General features: G+C 32.2%; 3 protein-coding genes across 6 annotated transcripts; all 3 read right to left on the reverse strand.

Annotated features, from left to right (window-relative positions):
- Positions 1–5,750: 5,750 nt before the first annotated feature.
- Positions 5,751–8,984, reverse strand: LOC112712674 (uncharacterized). 2 transcript variants are annotated; one of them, XM_025765604.3, is made up of 8 exons: positions 8,692–8,984; positions 7,906–7,979; positions 7,468–7,509; positions 7,033–7,074; positions 6,714–6,797; positions 6,242–6,329; positions 6,041–6,138; positions 5,751–5,959 (listed from the first exon to the last, which is right to left on the reverse strand). In XM_025765604.3, exons 1-8 carry the CDS (start codon positions 8,885–8,887, stop codon positions 5,942–5,944), a joined length of 642 nt encoding a protein of 213 aa, XP_025621389.1. In that variant the 5' UTR covers positions 8,888–8,984; the 3' UTR covers positions 5,751–5,941. The 2 variants fall into 2 exon arrangements, with proteins under 2 accessions (XP_025621389.1, XP_025621390.1); XM_025765605.3 differs by having other exon boundaries at positions 6,041–6,079; positions 8,692–8,981.
- Positions 8,985–11,800: 2,816 nt separating this feature from the next.
- On the reverse strand, positions 11,801–16,014 carry LOC112712675 (serine carboxypeptidase-like). Its single transcript, XM_025765606.3, has 9 exons — positions 15,135–16,014; positions 14,335–14,503; positions 14,097–14,216; positions 13,705–13,848; positions 13,470–13,623; positions 12,860–12,948; positions 12,457–12,715; positions 12,201–12,334; positions 11,801–12,064 (listed from the first exon to the last, which is right to left on the reverse strand). The coding sequence occupies exons 1-9, from the start codon at positions 15,464–15,466 to the stop codon at positions 11,936–11,938; spliced, it is 1,530 nt and encodes a 509-aa protein (XP_025621391.1). The 5' UTR covers positions 15,467–16,014; the 3' UTR covers positions 11,801–11,935.
- Positions 16,015–16,583: 569 nt separating this feature from the next.
- On the reverse strand, positions 16,584–19,815 carry LOC112712677 (uncharacterized). Of its 3 annotated transcripts, none has more exons than XM_072203735.1 (7): positions 19,592–19,815; positions 18,749–18,893; positions 18,278–18,345; positions 18,046–18,126; positions 17,591–17,678; positions 17,343–17,409; positions 16,584–16,999 (listed from the first exon to the last, which is right to left on the reverse strand). In XM_072203735.1, exons 2-7 carry the CDS (start codon positions 18,769–18,771, stop codon positions 16,943–16,945), a joined length of 384 nt encoding a protein of 127 aa, XP_072059836.1. In that variant the 5' UTR covers positions 18,772–18,893; positions 19,592–19,815; the 3' UTR covers positions 16,584–16,942. The 3 variants fall into 3 exon arrangements, with proteins under 3 accessions (XP_072059836.1, XP_072059835.1, XP_072059837.1); XM_072203734.1 differs by having other exon boundaries at positions 18,278–18,351; XM_072203736.1 differs by lacking the exon at positions 18,749–18,893 and having other exon boundaries at positions 18,046–18,351; positions 19,592–19,739.
- Between the last annotated feature and the right edge of the window lie 3,420 nt (positions 19,816–23,235).

The following is a 23,235-nucleotide window of genomic DNA, read 5'->3' on the forward strand; positions in this document are numbered from 1 at the left end:
GGATCGAATATAGCCAAAATCTCAATCCGATTCGCACTAAAATCATCGGATCGGATCGGATATATCCGCAAAACACAAAAAAATTTTTTAAAGCTTATTTTTATTAAAAAATATTAATAAAATTCCTTTTTTCTACTCTTTTAAATATGTTTATTCTCAAAATAATATTAAACATACTTTTCTTAAATAATAAAATTAAAATAATACAATATATATGATAATTATTAGTTGAAATAAAACATAAGAAGAATATTTACTTATTTATTTATTTATGCGGATTCGCGGATATGCAGATACCTAAATAAAATCCGCAATCCGATCCTATAAGTGTGCGGATCCGATCCGATTCGATAGCTTTGCGGATCGGATCCATATCCGCAATTTTCGGATCAGATTCGGATAAATACCGTAGATATACGGATCGGATCCGATCTATGAACATCCCTAATTAAAAACCTTGTCAAGAAAAATACAATGAAAAAAAAAGCTGACAACGAAAAAAAGAGTATAATCTCCTCCTCTTGTTGACATTATTTAATATCTCGAAATCGGCGCATCTCAACCTGATGTACCAATGTTTTAAAAGGATTTTGGAGTGACTTTGTAAATAAATCTGCCAAATTATCGCTTGTCCGGATCTGTTGGACACCAATTGTCCCTTGATTTTGAAGATCATGAGTGAAGAAGAATTTGGGAGAAATATGTTTTGTTCTATCACCTTTGATGTATCCACCTTTAAGTTGAGCAATGCATGCAGTATTATCTTCAAACAGAACAGCTGAAGCTATTTTCTGATCAATCAGTCCACATGATGACAAAATATATTGGATCAGACTCCTGAGCCAAAAACACTCGCGACTAACTTCATGTACCGCAAGTATTTCAGCATGATTAGAGGATATTGCCGCAATAGTTTATTTTGTGGACCTCTATGATATAGCTGTACCACCATATGTGAACAGGTATCCTGTTTGAGATCTCCCTTTATGTGGATCAGACAAATATCCTACATCTGTATAGCCAACTAGTTGTGACTTGGATCCATATGGATAAAACAATCCCATATCAACCTTTTCATGAAGATATCGAAAAATTTGTTTGATTCCATTCTAATGTCTTCTAATTGGAGAGGAAGTATACCTTGCTAGTAAATTTACCGCAAAGTCAGGTCGTGTATTATTAGCAAGATACATTAGCGCTCCAATGGCACTAAGATATGGTACTTCAAGACCAATGATATCTTCATTTTCTTTTTTAGGACGGAATTGATCCTTTTCCACATCCAAAGACCTTACGATTATTAGGGTACTTAATGGATGTGACTTATCCATATAAAATCTTTTCAAGATCTTTTCTGTGTATGTTGTTTAATGAATGAAGATCCCATTTTTTGTATGCTCGATCTTCAGGCCGAGACAAAATTTAGTATTTCCAAGATTTTTCTTCTCAAACTCTTCTTTTAGAGCTTTTATAGTTGTTAGATTCTTTTCAAGGGTTCCAATGATATTTAAATCATCAATGTACACAATAATTATAATAAATTTAGATACAAATTTTTTTATGAAAACATATGGACAAATATTATCATTCTTGAATTCGTTTTTGACCAGATACCCACTAAGACGATTATACCACATTCGTCCAGATTGCTTTAAACCATATAAAGATCTTTGCAATTTGATTGAGTATAATCCATGCAAATATTCATTAGATTGTTTAGATATCTTTAGTCCTTCAAGAACTTTCATATAGATATCACGATCTAATGATCCGTATAAGTAGAATGTCACCACATTCGTTAAATGCATATGTAGTTCATGGTATGCGGATAAATTGACCAAATGACGCAATGTTATTGCATCAACTACAGGGGAATATATTTTTTCATAATCTATATCGGGCCTTTGTGAAAAACCTTGTGCCACAAGTTGAGCTTTGTAGCGTACAACTTCATTTTTCTCATTTCGTTTTCTCACAAATACCCATTTGTATGCAACATGTTTTATATCTTCTGGTGTACGGACTACAGGTCCAAAGACTTCACGTTTTGTAAGTGAGTCTAACTCAGCATTCATAGCTTCTTCCCATTTTGGCCAATCATTTCTTTGTCGACATTCTTCAAATGCTCTTGCTTCAAGATCCTTACTTTCATACATGATATTTAATGCCACGTTATATGCAAATATTTCATTGACAATTGTCTTATTTTGCTCCCATTTTTTTTCTATAAACACATAATTTATCGAGTTCTCATTATTTTTCGAATTTTCAGGTACCTGAACGTCTTTTGGCATTAAAATTATATCAGAATTTCAGATAACTGCAGGTGTCTTTACTATATCTTTTTCAACAGGAATAATATTTACTTCTTTTCTTTTCCGAGGATTTTTGTCTTTGGAACAGACAGGTCTACCACGCTTCTGGCGTGAATTTGTTTCAGTGGCCACTAGTCCAACTGGGATATCAATTCGAATTGGGGCATTTTTCGCTGGTATATAAGATTTGGTTATTCTCTTTGTATCATAAAATGCATCAGACAATTCATTCGCTATTCTTTGCAAATATATAATCTTTTGAACTTCTAGTTCACATTGTCCTGATCGAGGATCTAAATGCATCAAGGATGATGCATTCCAATTAAGTTCGTTTTTCAGGAAGCTTATTCTCTCCCTTTAATGCTGAAAATTTTGATTCATCTAAATGACAATATGCAAATCGGGCTTTAAATACATCCACAGTTTGTATCTCAAGATACCTTACTATAGAGGGAGAGTCATATTCAACATATATCCCCAATTTTCTTTGGGATCCCATTTTGGTGCGAGAAGGTGGTACAATAGGAACATATATCGCACACCCAAAAATATTTTTAAATGGAAAATATTTGGCTGCTGGCCAAAAGCTAATTGTATAGGAGAGAACTAATGGTAACTTGTTGGCCTCAAACGAATAAGTGTTGCGGCATATAAAATAGCATGCCCCCAAGTTGAGGTTGAGAGATTTGTTCTCATAAGTAAGGATCTAGCAATTAATTGTAGGCGTTTAATAAGTGATTCTGCTAACCTATTTTGTGTGTGAACATGAGCTACTGGATGTTCAACGCTTATTCTGTTAGTCATATAATAAGCATCAAAGGCTTGGGAAGTAAATTCACTAGCCTTATCAAGACGAATTGCTTTGATTAGATTTTCTGGAAAGCAAGTAATCTCGTAAGCGTCAGGTTGCAAGAAGACAACAAGCACACATGTGACCATCTTGAAGATGCGTCTATTATGACCATAAAATATCTAAAAGATCTACATGGTGGATGAATATGTCCACATATATCACCTTGAATCCTTTCTAGGAATTTAGGGGACTCAAATCCAATCTTTACTGATGATGGCCTTAAAATTAGCTTTCCTTGAGAACATGCAGCACAATAAAATTGACTAGATTTAAAAATCTTCTAGTTCTTTAGTAAATGTCCATGGGAGTTTTTAATAATTCTCTGCATCATGGTTGTTCTCGGATGACCCAATCGATAATGCCAAGTTATGAATTCAGTTAAGTAAACTTTTGGTTTACAATGGCATGTGATTCAGTTGCCTAATTTTGGTATAATATAACCCAGATAAAAGTGAGGGTAACCTTTCTAATATAATATTTTTATTTGAATCATGAGTTGTGATACATAAGTACTCATGATTTCCCTCCTTCATTGTTTTAATATGATATCCATTTTGACGGATATCTTTAAAACTCAATAAGTTCCTTAGAGACTTAGTAGACAATAGTGCATTATTTATTATGAATTTTGTTCTTCCGAAAAACAAAATTATAACTCTTCCGGAGCCTTCTATCACATTATTTGGGCCAATAATAGTATTAACATATTCTTCTTTCGGTAAAAGATGGGTAAAATATATATTATTTTTGAGAATAGTATGCAAACTTACACCATATGTCCTTACCATTTTTTTCAAAGACAAATAATAATAATAAAATGAGTAAAAGTATATGCACATAAAATTATTTTCTTGACTTTTCTAAGAAATACTGAATATAGTATCATATACTAAAAATTTTATTATTATTATTTTAGAACTTGGCACATTTAGTAATTTTGAAATTTATAAATATTTTATTATACATGATACTTGAAATTCAGATGCATAGAAAATAAAACTTAACAATAAGTTTCTTACATTATTTATTTACATGAATACTTAACAATCCTACATATTACACTATTCTATCATTGATCAAATGACCAAGATTACCTTGAGGATTGTCAAAGAAATCAGATACATCATAATGAGCGGTGGATTTTTCAACAGCATCATTTGAAACGAAATTCGTCTCCTTTCTTTTGTCGTCCTTTTTCAAAGATTATTGATAAATATCGACTAGGTGGCTTGGTGTACGACATGTATGCGACCAATGAACCTTTCTACCACAACAGAAATATTTATCCTCTGTTGATTTATTTTTCCCATTGTTTCTTTCTTTATCCCACTTCTGGTGAGATCCTTTCTTATGAACATAATTTTTCTTCTTTTCATAATTTTTCTTGTTACTAAAACCTTGTCATTTACCTCTTCTGGGGTAATATTTGCCGCATTTGTTTCAAGAAATAAGGGCGCATGAGTTTTTAAGAGCAACTCATTGTTGTGTTCAACAATAAGAATGCAAGAAATTAGCTCAGAATATTTTTTAAATCCTTTTTCTCGATACTACTGCTACAAGAGTACATTCGAGGCATGGAAGGTCGAGAAAGTTTTCTCTAACATGTCATTATCAGTTATCTTTTCGTCACATAATTTCATTCGTGAGGTGATTCGAAACATTGCTAAATTATATTCATTTATGGATTTAAAATCCTGTAAATGCAAGTATGTCCATTCATATTGGGCTTGAGAAAGTATCACCGTCTTTTGATGATTATACCTTTCTTCAAGGTCTTTCCACAGATCTGCAGGATCTTTTAATGTGAGATATTCATTGTGCAATCCTTCGTCAAGATGACAATGAAAGAAGATCATGACTTTGGTTTTATCCTTCTGCGATGCATTATTTTCAACGTTAATGGTATCTCCAAGATCCATTGAATCAAGATAGATTTCAACATCTAGTATCCAAGATAAATAGTTGTTTCCAGATATATCAAGAGCATTAAATTCAAGATGAGAAAGTTTCGACATAATGAAAATTTATTACTTGAATCTTCCTAAAATTTGATCAGAGTTTCGTGCTGATAACGTGTGATGAAATAAATAACTAAGGAAGATATAATAAATATAAAATAAAAAGTATAAATAAGAAACACTAGTATTAATATTCACTACAATTAATATTTCGATATAATATAAATGATTTATATATATATATATTAGTAACATATGAAAGAGAAAGAGGAAAAATTTTGTATATAGACAATATAAAAAAAGAGAATTGTTATTGATTATGTAAAAAGAGGAGAGTATGTTATTGTTGTACATCAATTCTCGGAGACCTCTATTTATAGAGGTATAATGTTGACTTTTTCAAACTTCATTTAAGTTCAGAGAACTTCATTCTTTTCGTAGGAAAATTCAACCGACCATATAATAAATGGACATCCATATCATCATGTTTATCACAACAATATTAAACTTTTAATAAACTTATTATCCCCAAGGATACCGTATATAATGAATAACATCCAATTCATTTCATTGTCGTTTTTGATTTTTTCCTTCTGTATGAATTTAATTTATTTAACTGACAAATTTGGAAAATATGCACGAACTCTTAAGTTGGCAAAACACCAATTTAATACACAACAGATTAGGCTTTAATTACACAGTTTTTAATTACACTCGGATTTACACTGCATACTTCGTTATCCATGATATGTTGAAAAATAGTTGGCCTCTATCAGATGAAATTGCTTTTCCTCGGATTTGGTGGATTCTACTCATCACAGTTGTTCTCCAGTCTGCATGGCATAGTGTGGTCTTCCATAACCATAAGGCACATTAAGAATGATAAAGAAATGGTGGACGAAACAAACACCTACCAACATCTCATGGTCTCCCATAATTTCATCTATCAACTCCTGCAGTGGTTTATTGGCACTGTTAGGAACAAGAGCCGCAAACGCAGTTGATTTTAGTCCTGCGTAAAACATGTATTATTGATGAAATTCTAAATCTGTTGAGCACACATAGATTTGATGTCAATCATGTCATGTTTGAGTTTGTGGTCATATTTTATTTACCAGTTTCTGGGAAAGCATCAATAAACATCATCATCTCCTCTCCAGTTAAACCAGATAAGAAGCATATCCGAGGAAGCGATTTTGCAATCTGCAGAGAACAAAATGCCAAACACATGCAGCAGATATTTGGACATCATTCAAATTTATAAGCAAATCTCTATTAACTTGCATTATTCTAGATTCTTATGCTCAGCAAATTACAGAGGCAATAATTTCTCTATAATAGGTGAGAATCATCTGCAAACTTGGCACTAGAAATCTTACAATAATGACATTCTACACAATGATTCATATCTGGGGATCATACAAAGCAATGATGGATTTGTATGAAAGGATTGGCAAAATCACAAGGTTGAAGCTTATTCTTGACACAATTATTTCTGCTAATTATAAAGGTAAGATTTTATCTTTTTTTTACCACAAAGTTTTAGTAGATAGAAATAGCAATTAATTAGCTGTACCAAAAGTTTACCTTAACCCCTTCCAAACTGTTTTGTGTTGTATGCATTGCCTCCCAAAGTGAACGAGTAATCATGTCTTCAGTACAATAGATTATCTGAAATGTAATAATATGTTAAAAACTAAGATACCATACGATAAAAATTTTAACTACCCTAGCAAAATAGAAATGCCCAAAAACTAAACTATTTGAATATTTTTCAATGAGTCTGAATGCAAAGATAAGTTTAGTGGAAACAGTGATCAATTGAGTAACCTACCTACCTCTACCATTACCAGGCATTTAGATTTTACAATAAAATATGGACTTCAAAGATGAGATTGGATGTTACCTTCAGGAATTCACCATCCAATTCTTTCAAAAGCTGTTGAATCTGTGCAACATCATCTTAAACAATAAGCCATAGCTATATTGAAAGAATTACAAAGAATATTGAGGGTGTGCAACCAAATTGTAAAGATACCATCGCAAAGTAGCCCATTTGAGATGTTATTTAACTGTTTACATACAAGATTTTCAGTGGTAGAATAAATATCAATGAAAGCTATTGTTATCGAAATTCGGGTGATTACGCTAAAAGAATAAACAACAATCAGACATAATTTTGGTTTATAAATTCAAGTTCACTGAATGACCATACTTATACAAAGAGATATGAACGATCAAGTTAAATAAGGCATTCTAAATTCTTTAAGAAAACAAATCTTTTTGAGACATGGTATCAGATTAATATGTTATTTCTTTACAAGGATTATGATGATATCACCTTCAAAGCCTCATCTTCATCAAAGCCCAACAACAGCAATGCCTGCAAAATGCGACAAACTTTTAACTCCATATGAAGTTCAGAGCAAAAACACTGATGTTTTCTATTTCTAGCAGTAGGATCTGATCCCAGGCAAGGTTATCAAAATCTTGGTTTACCAGTTTAGATCCCCAAATCGAGCTAACAAGTTTAGATTTACAATTTGATTTTGCCTGAACTGCACTCTCGAGTTTGATTGCTTTGATACCAAGTATCCAAAAGAAGTTACTCAAGCTGGAAAAGACAATATAGTCCATCCAAAACTTAAGATATGATCAGCAATTTCTGATTTTCGTGAGTATGCCATTTTTTTTTTAAGTCTTATGTTGAGATATATTTATCATATGCAAGTAAGTTAAAACGTCTTATTCAACTAAGTTAAGACTAACCATGACTTACAGGTGGACCATATCTAGGATCCTCAGCATTCAAAGGAACGAATTTTGAGTCTTCAACAATCTCAACAGGAAGTCCTGTACGACGAAGAAAACTTGTTAAATAAATTGTGGGTGCTAGATTTCAAGAAATGCGGTAATAAAACCTATCTAAAGTATCCATCTTACTTCTGAAAACAATGGAGGGAAAAGGGAAAATGAAGATAGCAACAAATGAATCTTATCATACAAGGTGGAGTCAATTACACCGATCAATCAAGGGATACAATATTGATATATCATAAATTATTTTCACATTCAAATCTCTTTTAATAGTTTCACCTATGGTTTTTCTTGGCCTATCTCTGCTTAAAAAAATTGAGTAAACTGAAAAAATAAAAAGAAGAATTGTGATAAATATATCCTCCCCAGTCCCCATATAAATATGATTTTGAAGTTCAAATTGAAGGTTGTTGCATCTAATTGTCAATGTTTATAAAAAGCAAATATGATTTTTGACATCTACATATTCCTTCTTCTTTTTTAGGTTCAATTAGAAGAATGCTATTCATGATTGGGGGACAAAAATCACCTCAAAGATATGAACTTTAGATTACAGACTTCAAAAGCAAAGTTGTAGTTCTCACTGATAAGTAATCTCAACAGCTCCAACTCCATAATTCACCAACAAAAATTAGAACTTGGGGCACACATTTAACATCAACACTATTCACCAAGGGGCTAGGATCACTGTCATTTATTTAGAAACTGAAAGTCTAAAATTCAAGTGAAAAGAAGCTAAAAATTTCACCTTCAGAGGAAGATGCTCTGAGTATATAGTTGGGGTTAGAGGAAGGAGGCAGCACCACGCAGTTGAAGTTGAAGAAGGAGGAATAAGAAACATGATGATGATGATGATGATGATGATGATGATGATGATGATGATGATGATGATGGCGCAAAAAGCAATTGGGAGAGAATGGTGTTGGTATTGCAGATACCATCATTGCTGCAATCCAAACTAATGTTGGGTTTGATACTCACACGTTATCACTTACAAGAGTGGGTGTTAATTGTTATACACCAACAATACACCTTAGAATTCTGAGATTTGACCCAACAATTTTATATGAGAAATTATTATGCAAATAATTTTTAATATAAATATTAAATTATTTTTAATAAATAAATTTTATTAATTTATGTATATAAGTTTTAAAAATTATTAGTACTAAATTATATTAATTCATACCAACGAGTTATAACTCAAATGACATAATATTTTTATACTCATTTAAAAAATTGTAGGTTTGAGCCTCTCTATCTTTAATGAAAAAAAATATATATATATATTGACTTATGTGAATTTTAATAAATATAAATATAAATATATTTTTTTATATATAAAATTTTTATAAATATAAATATAAATTATTACTGATAAAAAATAATAATATTTATTAATCATATAACATAATCCATTTTATATTATACAATTTTAATCCAAAAATTCGTATTTTTAAATGTTTCAAAAATTTTTGCACCAATATCTAACTCACCAATCTACGTGGTTAACGAACAAAAATAAATGCCAACCTTTCCATAACACATCGTTTCAATCCATATAAAAACAAATTAGCCATAAATCTCTCTCTTGAATTATTTTATTTTATTTTGTTTCTTTTTTTACACTTGTTTTGTTTATTTTATTGTTTACATGGAACAGATTGAGTTTTTCCTGAGCTGTTCTTAATACAAAATATATTTTAATTATCAAAATACACGCCAATTCAAAAAAATGATAGAACTGTGCATATTTATCATTTTTACAAAATTGATAAAATTTTACGAAAGATACTAAATGGCTATCAAAATTTAAAAATATGAAATAAAATATATCATTAAATTATTAAACTAAAAAAAATTAAATTAATAAAATAACTCTTACCTTATGCAATGACCTCTTCCTCTTTTGCAAGGCTACAAAGTCCAAAGTTAAATTGATTATGGATGTTGTCAACACTTTCTGCAAAGCTTCCGGCATGAAAGTTAACCTCCACAAAAGTTCTCTATTCAAAGAATGTCTCATCTGTTCGCAAGCACATGTTTATTGACATCTCTAACATCAAATTTACTCAGGATTTGAAAAAGTATCTTGAAGTTGATCTTAATCATTCTCATGGCTCTAGAAGAAGGGCATTTGATGTTATTGAAATTATTCGAAGTAGACTTGCTAGTTTAAAAAGTCGACTTTTGAATAAAGCTGGTAGAATTTGTTTAATTAAATCTGTTATTACTTCTATTCCCATTTATCAGATGCAAATATCCCTCTTCCCTTCTTGTGCTTGCAAGAAAATTAATTTTATAACTCGACAATTCTTGTGGAAAGGTCAGAGCAATGATAAGGGACTTCCTTTAGTTAAATGAAAAACTCTTATTGCTCCCAAGAAAGCTGGTGGCCTTGGTTTAAGGAATGCTCACTATGTGAATTTGACTTTGTCTAAGTTGGTCTGGCAAGTTCTTTTCTGTAAGGATAAATTATGGGTCAAACTCCTTTCAAGAAAATACATAAAGCATTGTTATAGCTTGGATTTTAAGATTCCCAAAAATGCTTCTAACTGTTGGCGTAGTATCGCTTTAGCGCTTAATTTTTTGAAGGATGATTTTTCTTGGTGCATAGTCTCCATTCATCGATCTGTTTGGCATGATTCCTGGAGTCCTCTTGGTTATATTGGAGAACTTCTCCCTTATGTCCACATTTCATATATTCATAGTAAGTTAGAGGATATTTGTTTTAATTTTGTCTGACATTTGGATTCGTTGGTCACTCCTCTTTCCCTGATGGCGGTGGTATGCATCCTCCACCAAAACATACTGGACAAAAGAGGGATATATTTTGGCTCTTGCAAAGGAGATATCATTGGGATACCCACATAAATTGGAACTGGTTGTGGCGCTAAAAAATTCCAGAAAAGTTGAAGGTTCTCGTTTGGCTCTGCATCTAGGAAGCCTTGGGCACAACATCTTTTCGATTTCGGCACGGGATGACGATGTTGGATCTCTACCCTCGCTGCAATGGTCAGAAAGAGTCAGCTTTTCACTGCTTTTTGAGTGTTATCGAGCTCGAAACGTGTGGTCCATTCTGGGTGTGTCCTTGTTTGGCATTGGCAGATATCTATGACTGGTTAGTGAACCCTTTGGATATTTTTCGGCGCCGGATGGTGCAAGGTGATTTCACTTTCTTCGCTGGTATATGGTGGATTTTGCGGGGAGACTTGCTCAGGAGCTGGAAAATTTTAGCCGCTCAAACCACCTCCTTCATGAACCTGAGGATAGTGTGGTTTGGTCTCCTCCTCCAAAAGATATGGTCAAAATAAATTGTGATGCTAACATTTTCCATGAGCACAATTTTGCAGGATTTGGTTGTCTTCTTCGGGATAAAAATGGAACTTGGAGAAAAGGTTGCTCAGGATGTCTCCCTAATTGGAAAATTTTCAGGTGTGAACTTTTTGCTCTTTGGAGGGATTTGGTTCTTACTTGGGAGTGTGGGTTCAAGTCAGTCATAATCGAAACTGACTCAATGGAGGTTTATCTAAGACTTCAATTTGATTCTGATCCGCCGACTAACACTGATGATGATGTAGTATTGAAAGTTAAAGAGTTGCTGGCTTTGAATTGGAAAGTTCATTTTCGCCTGGTAAGAAGGAAAGCAAATTTAGTTGCTGACCTGCTAGCTAAAAATGGGACTTGGGATAGGATTGATTTGGTGGAGTGGCTGGAGCCTTGACATCAGGAGACGTTCTCCGTAGGGACTTAGTACTTAGTAGTGCCTATTTGATTCTTGTTTTGTATTTTCTTTTGGCTCCCGTGTTCTAGTCTCTTTCCAAGACACCCCAAAAAAAATGAAAAAAAATTAAGGATTATACACAGAAATGGGTGCTTTTTCCTTATAAAGTTTGGCACGAGAAAAGGCTTTACATCCAAAGCAGCATATACAAATAGTTGATGGTCATTTAATCTACCCTTTTGCTACACTGATTGCAATGAAAAAGATATTACATATCAGCAACCATTTTTGGCGCATCATCTTCGGATTTAGAGAGGGTTCCCTCAGTCCACCTCTTCAGCATTTCTAATGCAGCCTTTGGTTGGTCCATTGGAACCATATGACCCGCATCGTGCACCTGTTTGTTTTGTTACACATAATATCAAAGTTGATTGAATCAGCATTTGCATTTGTGCATGTATTTCATATAGTATGTGAGATTGTCCTAGATAATTATTGAGAGTTTCACACACAACTATCTCAGTGAGACATACCTTAAGGAAGCTTAAAGCTCCATGATTCTTCAATATTCCAGCTTCTGAGCCATCAACGGTGAAGGGGACTTCGGGCGAGTTTACAAATTCTTTCTGGCCAGACCATTCCATTGCATGAACCCACTTTGAATTACCTGCTCATTGAATTCATAAGACCGAGAGAAGTCCAATCAGTACAAGACATTGAAAAGATGTCTTAAAATGAAATATTACACTTCACGACAGATTTAAAATGCGGTTACATATGGGCACACACCGAGCCAGTTGCAGATGAGATCATATTCTCCAGCATAAACAAGCAAATCAATTCCATCCTCAAGAAGAGTGGGAATTCCAACTTCAAGATTCCTCATCCAATCCACCAGCATAGCCTGATAAACTGTAGTACTGCAAGATACAAAATCAATATCCCCAACCCCAAGTGCATCTCGGACAGCTTTTAGGTTCAGGAACTTTTCCATGGGAGAAAAATCATAGCAAAGGTTCCCCTCACACTTCTTTCTAATGTCATAGTACTGCAGAAGCAACATAGAAAATAACTATAAAAAAAGTTTGTTCAAGACGGCCATATAAAATACATTTTAGGTTTATCAAGTAAACAATATAAAATACTTTTGATATCTAAGCCATATTGAACAGGAAGCAACTGTGTTACCCACATTGATATCACCAACACGTGCCAAGATGGAACTGAATATTGTATTGCATACAAAATAGGAGGCTGTGCATGCGATTTTTCCATCAGTTCCTGAAAGGATTAAAACAAATATTAAGCAAAAAGGTAGTAGAAACAACTAAACAAGCCATAGGTTTACAATGAGATTGAGGGAATGAAATTGGTCTTTGAATCTTAAATGAAAAATCAAAGCTCTTATTATAGAATATCAATTTATAATATAAACAAAGTAAGATGATTTCGCTAAGATAGTTATAAAGTACTACCACAAATATTTATGTCTGAAGATTAAATGATTGCAGTATATAAATTATAATAATACAAACTTTTAAGAGACAAAATTATATAATTTACATAGGCTGTGGCTGTGCACATTTTATTGATTCATAGGACTACATAGCATGATCATAGAAAGCATTTCCCCACCACATGCTAATTATAAAAACAAATGTAGTTTTATCGTTTTAAATTAAGTCTAAAAGCAATTTATATTCCATTAGACCCAAGCAAACCCTGACCTTTAACATATAAACATGAGAAGAAACAATGCTCCGTTATAGAGGAGAATGGAAGTATGTCACATGTAAAATTACCACAAAGCTTTATTGCCAATTCGCAGGCTGGAACCATCACTTTATTTATACGATCATAGTCAGCCTGCCGAATTAAGCCCATGTCCAGTGCATAATCTGTGTAAGCTTTATACTGAATTCCAGGATCAGTAAGCCCATTGCCGATGGCAAATCCCTGTTTAACCACTCCAAATAAGATAAACGATTCTTCTTACCATTTGATAGTAATAATGGCTCATTATTTAATGTTACGAACCTTCAGGTTAATATGAGTTCCTTCTTTAGCTTTGTTTCCCTTATGGACACGAGCTGCAAAAGCTGGAATATAATGCCCAGCATATGATTCACCCGTGATATAAAAGTTATTTTCTGCATACTCTGGATGTTCTGCAAAGAAGGCCTACAAGGAAAAGATTGTAAACATGCTCAGAATATGATTGGTGAACCAAAGCCAGAACAAGCCAGGTATTCATAAGTCATCAAATTCGCCAGCAACTTAGCAAATTTTTCTTTTTCTCAGAACAGAAACTATGTGACGCCAAAAGGAGTTCAGAAACACTACCACCGTCCCAGAACTAATGAAATGTATTCCCCACAACAGCTTAAGGAACTTTGCATTATTTAATACTTAAGAGTAACCACAAGTACCTGTAAAAAGTCATACAGGTCATTGCTCACGCCATCTTCATCATGACGAATGTCACGACTATCACTGCTGTAACTAAACCCAGTCCCAGTTGGCTGGTCAACATACAAAAGGTTTGATACCTGCAAGGTTATCAAGCAAGCAATTAGTCAGGGTTCGATTCTCAAGCTAGTGATCACATGTACGGAACACCATAGATAGCAGTTGAAAGACAACAAACATCAAAACAACATGTGATACCTTGTCCCAACCATATTCATTCCACTCAAGGGACATGTTGTCAGCAATTTTGAAGGGACCATTTTCAAAAAACAGAGCCAGCTCACTACTGCAGCCAGGTCCACCAGTCAACCAAATCACCACAGGATCCTTCTTGTTGTTCCGTGATTCGAAGAAAAAGTAGAACATCCTGTGACATTCATCCAAAATTGTCAAATAAATTAGCAGAAACATAGTAACAAATATTGTTTTAGCTATATCCTCTTAAAACAAAACATCCTCCTAACTTCTAAACAAGGAAAATATCTTTTCTCCGTTAATTTTATCTTCTATGGTCACACATTCTTAACCACATTTACAAAATACAAAGCGTTCAATATTTTTATTATTTAGCAATTAGGAGGATTCTCTATACCCTGTTACCAGTGTATTCCATTAACAGAAACATGGAGAAGATTAGAATTTCCATAAGCAGTAAATCTTCATTTTAAGAGTTTTCCTACTTCCGTTACTTCGATGTTCATTTGTTTAATTAATTCAAATAAGAGAAAGTTTCAAATTCTGAACACGTTCATATGCCTTTTTATATTGTTAATTCTTATTGTCTAAACCCGAAACATAACATAAGGCCAAACACAAAATAACAACGAATAAACTGGGCCCTAGGGATCATATGTCAGCATAAAAAACATAGGGTACAGTGAAAGAAAAACCAATTGACCGAATATAACATTAACTAATTTAATCGCCAAAAAAAAAAGTTCAAATAAAATTACGTCGTAGACGATATATTGAAAATTGAAGAGGAAAGCGAAGTTTACTTTGCTGCATAAGAATGCTGAAGGGGGTAATAGCCAGCACGGTGGCCCAAATCGTCGACGGAGATCCCTCCTGACACAAAATTAGGGAACCTCAACGGCTTCTCGACGATCTTCGCATTTCTGTCGCTGTTAGGAGATTCTTTTTGAATGATGTTGGCATCTTCACGAGGGAAGAGGTTGAGATCTCTGATGAGCTTCTTGGCCTGAATGGAGGGGAAGTTGGAGTCGCCAGCGAGGCGGAGATCGTCGGCGATGTTGGCGGCGGAGGGAGAGAGGACCAGCAGAACGGCAGCGACTGCGAGGAGGAAGAGAGGGCGCGTGACGGTTACCATTTTTCAGAGAGAGAGAGAGATGCGTGAGAGAGAAAACATCGCGTTTGTGGGAAGCTGATTATAAAGGAAGAGTATTGCTACGTTGCGTGGGAGTGAGGTTTTGTGAACCAGAGAGAGAGAGAGAGAGAGAGAGAGAGAGAGAGGATGGACTGTTAGTTACAGTTAAGAAGCATGTATGCCATCATCATCATCATCATCATCATCATCATGCATTCATGCACTGTGAAATTTTCATTGACATTCAGCCATTGACGTCCTTGAAAATTATTCCCTCCGTAATGCATCAAATTATTCTAAAGTACTATTAATCATAAAGAATTTTACCGATTAATTTTGATGCGTTTATATTCGTTTTTTGGTTGCATATGCGTTTATATGCGTTTATATGCGTTTATATTAGTTATTTTTGTTAATGTGATATTATTATTAAGTCACCGGATACACTTAATGTTAAAGGTAGTTAATACTTAATAGTGTATCAAAATTTAAATTTATATTCTTTTCACTAAAATATTGTATTTAATAATTTTTTTAAAAGGAAAAACATTACTAATAGAATATCGAATGACGAATATATAGTATAATTAAGCTATCATGGGGGGTTGCTTAAGAGAGAAGGAATTTTGTTTGCTTAACAAAATCGTATTAAGTTCCTTCTTTAATTTTATGCTAATTTTATTTTTCTTTTTGGGTATAGTGGATAGGTAAATAGAGTTAAGTTTCTAAAAAATAGATTGATGTACTAGTTTGTGAAACTAAGAGAGGTTAAATAGTTTAGCATAAAATGAATGCAACACACTTGAAACGTGCAACTGCAAAAGTTAGTTAAAACTGATAATGAATTAATGATCATTAGTTTGCACGTTTAAGCTAATATAGTATGAGTCTTGCAAGCTTTATCTTCATCACCTTCCTTCCCTTGTACTTCATCTAAGAATTTAAATTATTACTCCCAAGGACAATAAAACTCTAGGTTAGAGCTTGATCAGGTTCAATGAGCATTTTAGCATGTCTTTTTCAATATATGTCATTATTTTACTTTTCTATTTTATCAAAAGTTTATAATAATTAGTAGATATTTATATAAATAAATAAAAAGCAAAAGAAAAAGGTAGCATGTTTAAGAAGTATTGATTACAAAATGGATTTAATATCATCATGAACATGTTTTGTATGTTAGCTGATGGCTCATCAGACACAAATAAACTGAATAGATACATTATGTGAATATATATTTACTCATTTCCCATCATCAAACAATGGAATGGTATTAGATCAATTGGGGAAAATAATAATAACCCATCAACCCTCAAGAGTGAAACTATAAGGATCCTCAAGAACTAGCTCCTTCCCTCTCTAAAACATATCATGATCATTGATCAGTAAGTGAAGTGAGAACACAGGTTAGAAAGGCTTTACACAGTTTCTTTTTTCTGAGTTGCCAATCATTCATGTATCTAAGAAGTTGCCAACAATCTAGTCAAAGAAGCCTTCCTCATCAAGCCAAACATCAACCAAGAAATCTACCATTTCCTGCATGAGCAAGACAATTGAATCATTCCTCTGTATATATAGGTTGCTACTTGCTATTATCTAATCATATATATGGTTTCAATTCTACCACTAAGCGTCGAAACAGTAAGATTGTAGCATCTCTTTCTTCAGTATATTTTCATTTACTGAAGCTTGGTGTCATTGTGTGGTTGTTATTGGTGGTGGCAATGGTTGGCTGGAGGACGAGAGAGCGATTCGGAGGAAATTTGGAAAAATAAATGTGTCAAATAAATGTGTCATTTAGTATACTTTTCCCTAGTCATTTTGACATCCATATGAATGCATACATTTTCAATTTTTCATGCTTTGCCTAGATTCATACCGGTAAGGGTATCGGCTCTGAAAAAGGTTCGTTAGTGGAAAGCAGCTCTTCGTATGATGTCGACCAACTGCAATGAAGATATTTAAATAACTCAAACAGTTGTCTCAATAAGCTACACCAAAGTAATATGTTAGCTAAAATCCATTAGCATATGAAACTCTTCAAAAGCTTTTGATCATATCTATGATAAGAATGGTTGAGCCAATTGTTAACACAAAAGAAAAAAGGAATTGAGCTATAAGGTATACCTAATAACGGGTTCCTTAGCTATTCTTGGTTGATTTTGAGACTTATCACCGATCCACTTCCTTCTATTCTCATGCCAAGCAATTGCAGCTGCATAATATATCAATCAACAGTAGGTTTTAAGTAAAAATTTAGAGGAATTAAATATAAACATAAAAATAAAATCATTGGTGAAAGGTTCAGAAAATTGAAATTGGAAAAAGAAAACAGAAAATTATGACAAGGCTACTACTATTTCTTTTCTTGTTTCTTCCCTCTAACTATTTCTCAATGAGTTAGGTATTTGAACAATATTCTATCTGATTTACATAATGTTCGGGAGGAACACGGAGGGACTTACACTAATCGAGCCCACTTAATCCAGCCGTAACTGACGTGGGACTCACTTGAATCCAATACCTAAAGGGAAAATAACCAATTAAGTTCAATATTGTTCTAATTGCAATGACAAACTTACCATGATTAATGAAAGTGGAAGATTGCTTCCCATTGGAATGAGAACTTAAGCTGGCCTTATCACCGGATCTTTTTGCTTCATCTGCAGATTTAGAATGCTTCAAGATTTGTTTCCCATTGGAATGGGAACTTTCAATGCAGACCTCCATCACATCCGAAGGGAACGACCATTCCCCACAATAATTATACAATAAATACACTAAAAACTGCTTCCTTGTAAAGACTATAAGTACCTCCAAGTTTCCTTACAGTTATTGCCCTGTGAATGTCAGAGGATCTGGAAAATACTTTCGCACATTTACTGCTTCTGCATAAAAACAGAAATGTAATTTGTATTTGTTCACAACAATAAACTAGGAGTAAAGCATCAATCGTAAAGTAAAATGAACGATTAATTCACCAACTATTCTCACCAACATTCATTCAAATGTCAGCAAATGAGAGATGTGATATCATTTATCTAAAGATTATGATCTCAACTTTAGTATTATCGAATATATCGGTGACACAACCTGTATATGACAAGTTTTTAACAAGTTAACATGGACAAGACCTCACCATGTACCTACTATGTGTTCAAGTTCGGGACCTTGCAAGCTCAAACTTTTGGCAATAACAAATGCATATTGTCATTCATTTCCAGTTAGTTCAAATAAAGGGATGCCAACTTCTACAATAAGAGAAGAGAATTATATTGAAGCTACCTCTTACATCTTCTAAACTGCATCTGATAAATGTAAAAAGGTAAAAACCTTATACATACTTGTCCAAACAGAGTTCATTTTCTACTAGAATTAAGCGTTCCCGATGAGAAATCCTTGTTGCTAAAGCATTCAACTCAATCTGGATCTAACAATTGAAGATGTCCTATTAATATAAATCCTAGAAAAAGTACTATTCCTAACTGAAAAACTGTTGACCATAAATGAATTAATGAAATCGCATCCATTGATCGATATTTCAATACAAGAAATATAAACGATAAGCATGGGATTTCTCAACCTGCTTCTCTTCCAGATCTGAGAGAAACTCACTGAGATGAACACATAAACATTACTCAGTAAATCTTACTCACTTGAACTAACTACCCAACATTGTTTATATATATAAAGGGAAAAGAATTTAAACCTATCAAAAACCCTTGTTTGGGCTAATATCTCCTGCTGATAAATCAAAATTCACATCATTACAGTATTACACAGTTCAATAATTGTGTTGGTTTTCAAACTTATAATCAAAGATAACACAGCTTCATCAAGAATACAATAAAAACTAACGGGCATGAACTTAAGAATATAAAAACATAGCACAAATGAGAATCCCAATAATTCCAAGTAAGAGACAAAACAAAAACAAAACACATTAATATTTCCTCATCACTGAACAATGCATCCAGCAAAACAAGTGCAAAATCACAAACCCAATTGAGATCTGAACCCAAATAGAAAATGCTACCAAGTTCAAACCAAAAAATTCGCAATTTTCTCTGATATCTACATTAAAATAAATAAATAAAGACAAAGAATTAACAAGAATTTAAGCAATACCCTTATCGTGCTTTAGCTCACGGTAGCTGCAGATAGCTGAAAAAAGAGATCAACCGAAGGAGCAAACGTAGCAGAGAACTCAAAGTTACGATTTTGGAAAATGGGTATGAATTAAAACAAGCATTCACCTTCAAGAACTAACAAAAGGTGTCATTTTCTTTTCGAAATTTCTTGGGGTTTTGGTTTTGGACATGTGTGTCTGTGGCGAGTCGCTACTTTGTCTTAGAAACAAACCAAAAACAAAAAATATTATAAATAAAAAAATATATGATTTTTCTTTTTTTCTTTCCTTTTTTGAAATTTGAATAATTTTTTATACTGTATTATTAATTTCCATTTGAAATTTTGTTTGAAATAATTTTTTAAACTATTTATTGTGAGGATAAAATATTTTAATTTAATTGGTTGGATAAATTAGAATCATTTTAGAGTTTGGTATTTGGATTTGGTTTTTATGATTGTTGTTATTGGGTGTAACTTGTCAACTGTGTGATGTTACTTTGACTAGAATACCCGCCACCAACCAAACTTCAATAGAGCAACTTGGATAAGGTTACCAAGTAAACTCAAGGGCCTTTTGGTCCTTTTGTGGTCCAAATGAAGCAACAGATTCAACTTCCAACTTGTAAGAACCACATATTTTGTTTCCTTCTCCTACTTGTATTGCTAATAAATATCACTTTTTCTTTTCTTTTCTTTTTCTTCTGAAGTGGATATATAAGTTAAGGGATTTGATTATTTTATATTTTAAAAAATATAATTTAAGAGGATAATAATAAATTTTCTTAAAACTTTTATATATTTAATGTATTGAAATGTTAAAAAAAATCTTTTCAATAACTTTTAATTAAATAATCTTTTTATGATCTTCTTAAAATATAATTTTAGAACACAAAATTAGCAAGATCTATAAATTAATTAGATATGTATCACTATTTATACATGGGTAATATGCATGTCAACCAATATGCGAGAAACATTACAATTTTTTTTAGAGGAGTGCTAGGGAGACAGTAACTTTTGTGATTTATAGTTATCAAATAGTCATCAATAATGATTTTAATAGTGTGAGATTGATGTAAGATTTCATCGAATAACTCACTTTTCTTTACTGATTCTAGCCAGAATTTAATAAAATTGCTGGTCCCTAAACTTTTTCTTTTTTTATTCAGTTAGTAAGCATGCATGCAATTTCATATAATAATTTATAAAAAAATAAAAGGAAATGCCAAGAAAAATAGAAATAAAAGGAAATAAAATCACATGATAAAAACAAGTCAAGCTAACCATGAAATTTAACAAGTCATGCTATTTGAGTTGGTCACCATTTGGGGGGAATCAAGCTGGTGAATTCAACTTTTTGCTGGATAATGTGGTTGCTTTGGATTAGGGTATAAGTATATGGGATCTCACACAAGTGTTTCACTCACGTGTGAATTTAAGCATGGGTCAACTTTGTCTGCTATGGGAATCATGGGTTGGTAAAATAATCGGCCATTTTTGTTGTCGGTGGTAGATCTGAATAGCTTGTGAGTGCTTATAAGTTATAACACCTTATGTTATTGGATTATTGGAACGCTTAAAAGTTAAAACCATACGGTAATATCAGCAAAATTATAGGAATTTATAATTGTTTGAAATTTGGAATTTTAAAAATTAAAATGCATCAATATTTATCATATATCTTAATTTAAAAAACTTAATAAAATAAAAATAACAGAAAAAAACATACCTAATTTTACTGCCATCCTAATTCCAATCTCAAACTAGAAAATTTCTGTATCCTGCATTAGTTTTTTTCTTCGTTGAACATTCCCTTGACGACTTGAACCTTACTTTTCTTTTTTTTTTTTTAAATACGAAAGTGATACTCAAATATTGGAAAGTTTATAACTTGCAAATTTTAATCAATTAGATAATTAATCAAAGACTAAAGTATATTAAGCTAACACATACTAATATTTTTCTTTAATGGGAAGTGATGGTCAGATTGAATAAAGTTTGTAACGTGGCCGTTATAACTTGGCTATACATCATGATTTGGATATATACATTATAAATTGGTTATTAATAACAGTCATCAAGATAAATATCAAAACGTTTAAATATGTTATTCTTTTTCGTTTAAAGTAAAATTATTTGGAGATATAATTGTTATTCTTCATTTCCGATATAAAAAAAAAATAAGAAGATTATTCATGATATCATAGTTTGCAAAGTTTATTATCTACTTATTAATTTAAGTGTTATAATATTTTTTGCAGGTATTCACTTCCTATTTTCTCATTGCTGAAGTATAATTTATTCTGACCAAAAAATTTGCAGTTACTCATCAGCAAACAAGCTATACAATGACTAAACATCTACAAGAACAATTAGCGCCCACCGTGGGATCTAGAAATAAAAGCCCTTTTTTTTCTTTATTAGGTCCTAAAATTTTTAGGTCTGTCTATGACTGATCAACCTCCTTTCACACCTTCCGAACTTCTTCAGATGGTGACAGAATTACAACAGGCTAATCAGTGCATGACAAAAAAAAATCAACAAATGACAAATTAAATAGCCGAATTAACCAATACTCGGATTGCTCATAACGATAATCCTCACAATAAATGACAAGATGACGAGGAAGAAAACTTTGATCAAACGCATATATTTAAAACTCAACAATTAGAGAGAGATGAACAAAATAATAAAGACAGTGAATCGAACAGCGCAGTTGGACCATTCACAGCCGAGGTTATGAATTTTAAATTGTCCAAGAACTTTACATTACTGATGACATTAACTCCCTATGATGGCATGCGGACCAAAAAAGCACATCAAAAAATTTAGCTCCCTATAATATTGTATATTTATCTTCTTTTTAGCAGTTTTAGTAAGTGTTTAAACTAACAAAAATATAAAATTGTTTATATGTACAAATACAGCTAATTAATTCAATTCAGATAAAATATATTAGTAAGTTTTAACAAGTAACAATGTTGATTATATTATTTTAATTTTAAGAATGAATATGATACTAGAATAATATAAAATAGTTCTAGGCCATAGATTTTAATAAAAACAATTCTCCAGCCATAATAATTTTTTTTTACTATGATAATAAAAAAATAATTTAAAGATAAATTTTATCTCATATTAAATTGTACTAATTTAAATAATTTTTATTATAAGAGTAAGAGAGTTTGAAAATTTAACTCATGAATTATGAAAAAAAATTTACAAATTCAACAACTAATATTATTTTAAAAAATATTTAAAAAAATAAAATTTTAATATAAATATTTTAATTTAATCACAAACTATATATTATTATATATTAGTGAGTAGTTGTTAAACTTTGAAAACAAATAAAATTATTATTCATTGGTTTCGTTATTTTTAATATTGAAACTAGTTAAATTTTAAATTTAATTAACTTTATAATTTTTTGTAACAAAAATTACTATATGTGTTTTTATTTAAAAAATAAAAATATTTTATATTTTATATATTATCCGATGTAGAACAGAATATATATGCTAGCTTAAAATAAAAAGGTATTAAGTGAATGAGAAATGTGACCAATGAACACATGTAACTAATTTTGTAGTAAAAAATTTTAATCAAGTGATAGGGAGGAAAAAGGAAAAGTGAATAAG

Source organism: Arachis hypogaea, chromosome 9 (genome assembly GCF_003086295.3).
Source record: "Arachis hypogaea cultivar Tifrunner chromosome 9, arahy.Tifrunner.gnm2.J5K5, whole genome shotgun sequence".
Classification (NCBI taxonomy): domain Eukaryota; kingdom Viridiplantae; phylum Streptophyta; class Magnoliopsida; order Fabales; family Fabaceae; genus Arachis; species Arachis hypogaea.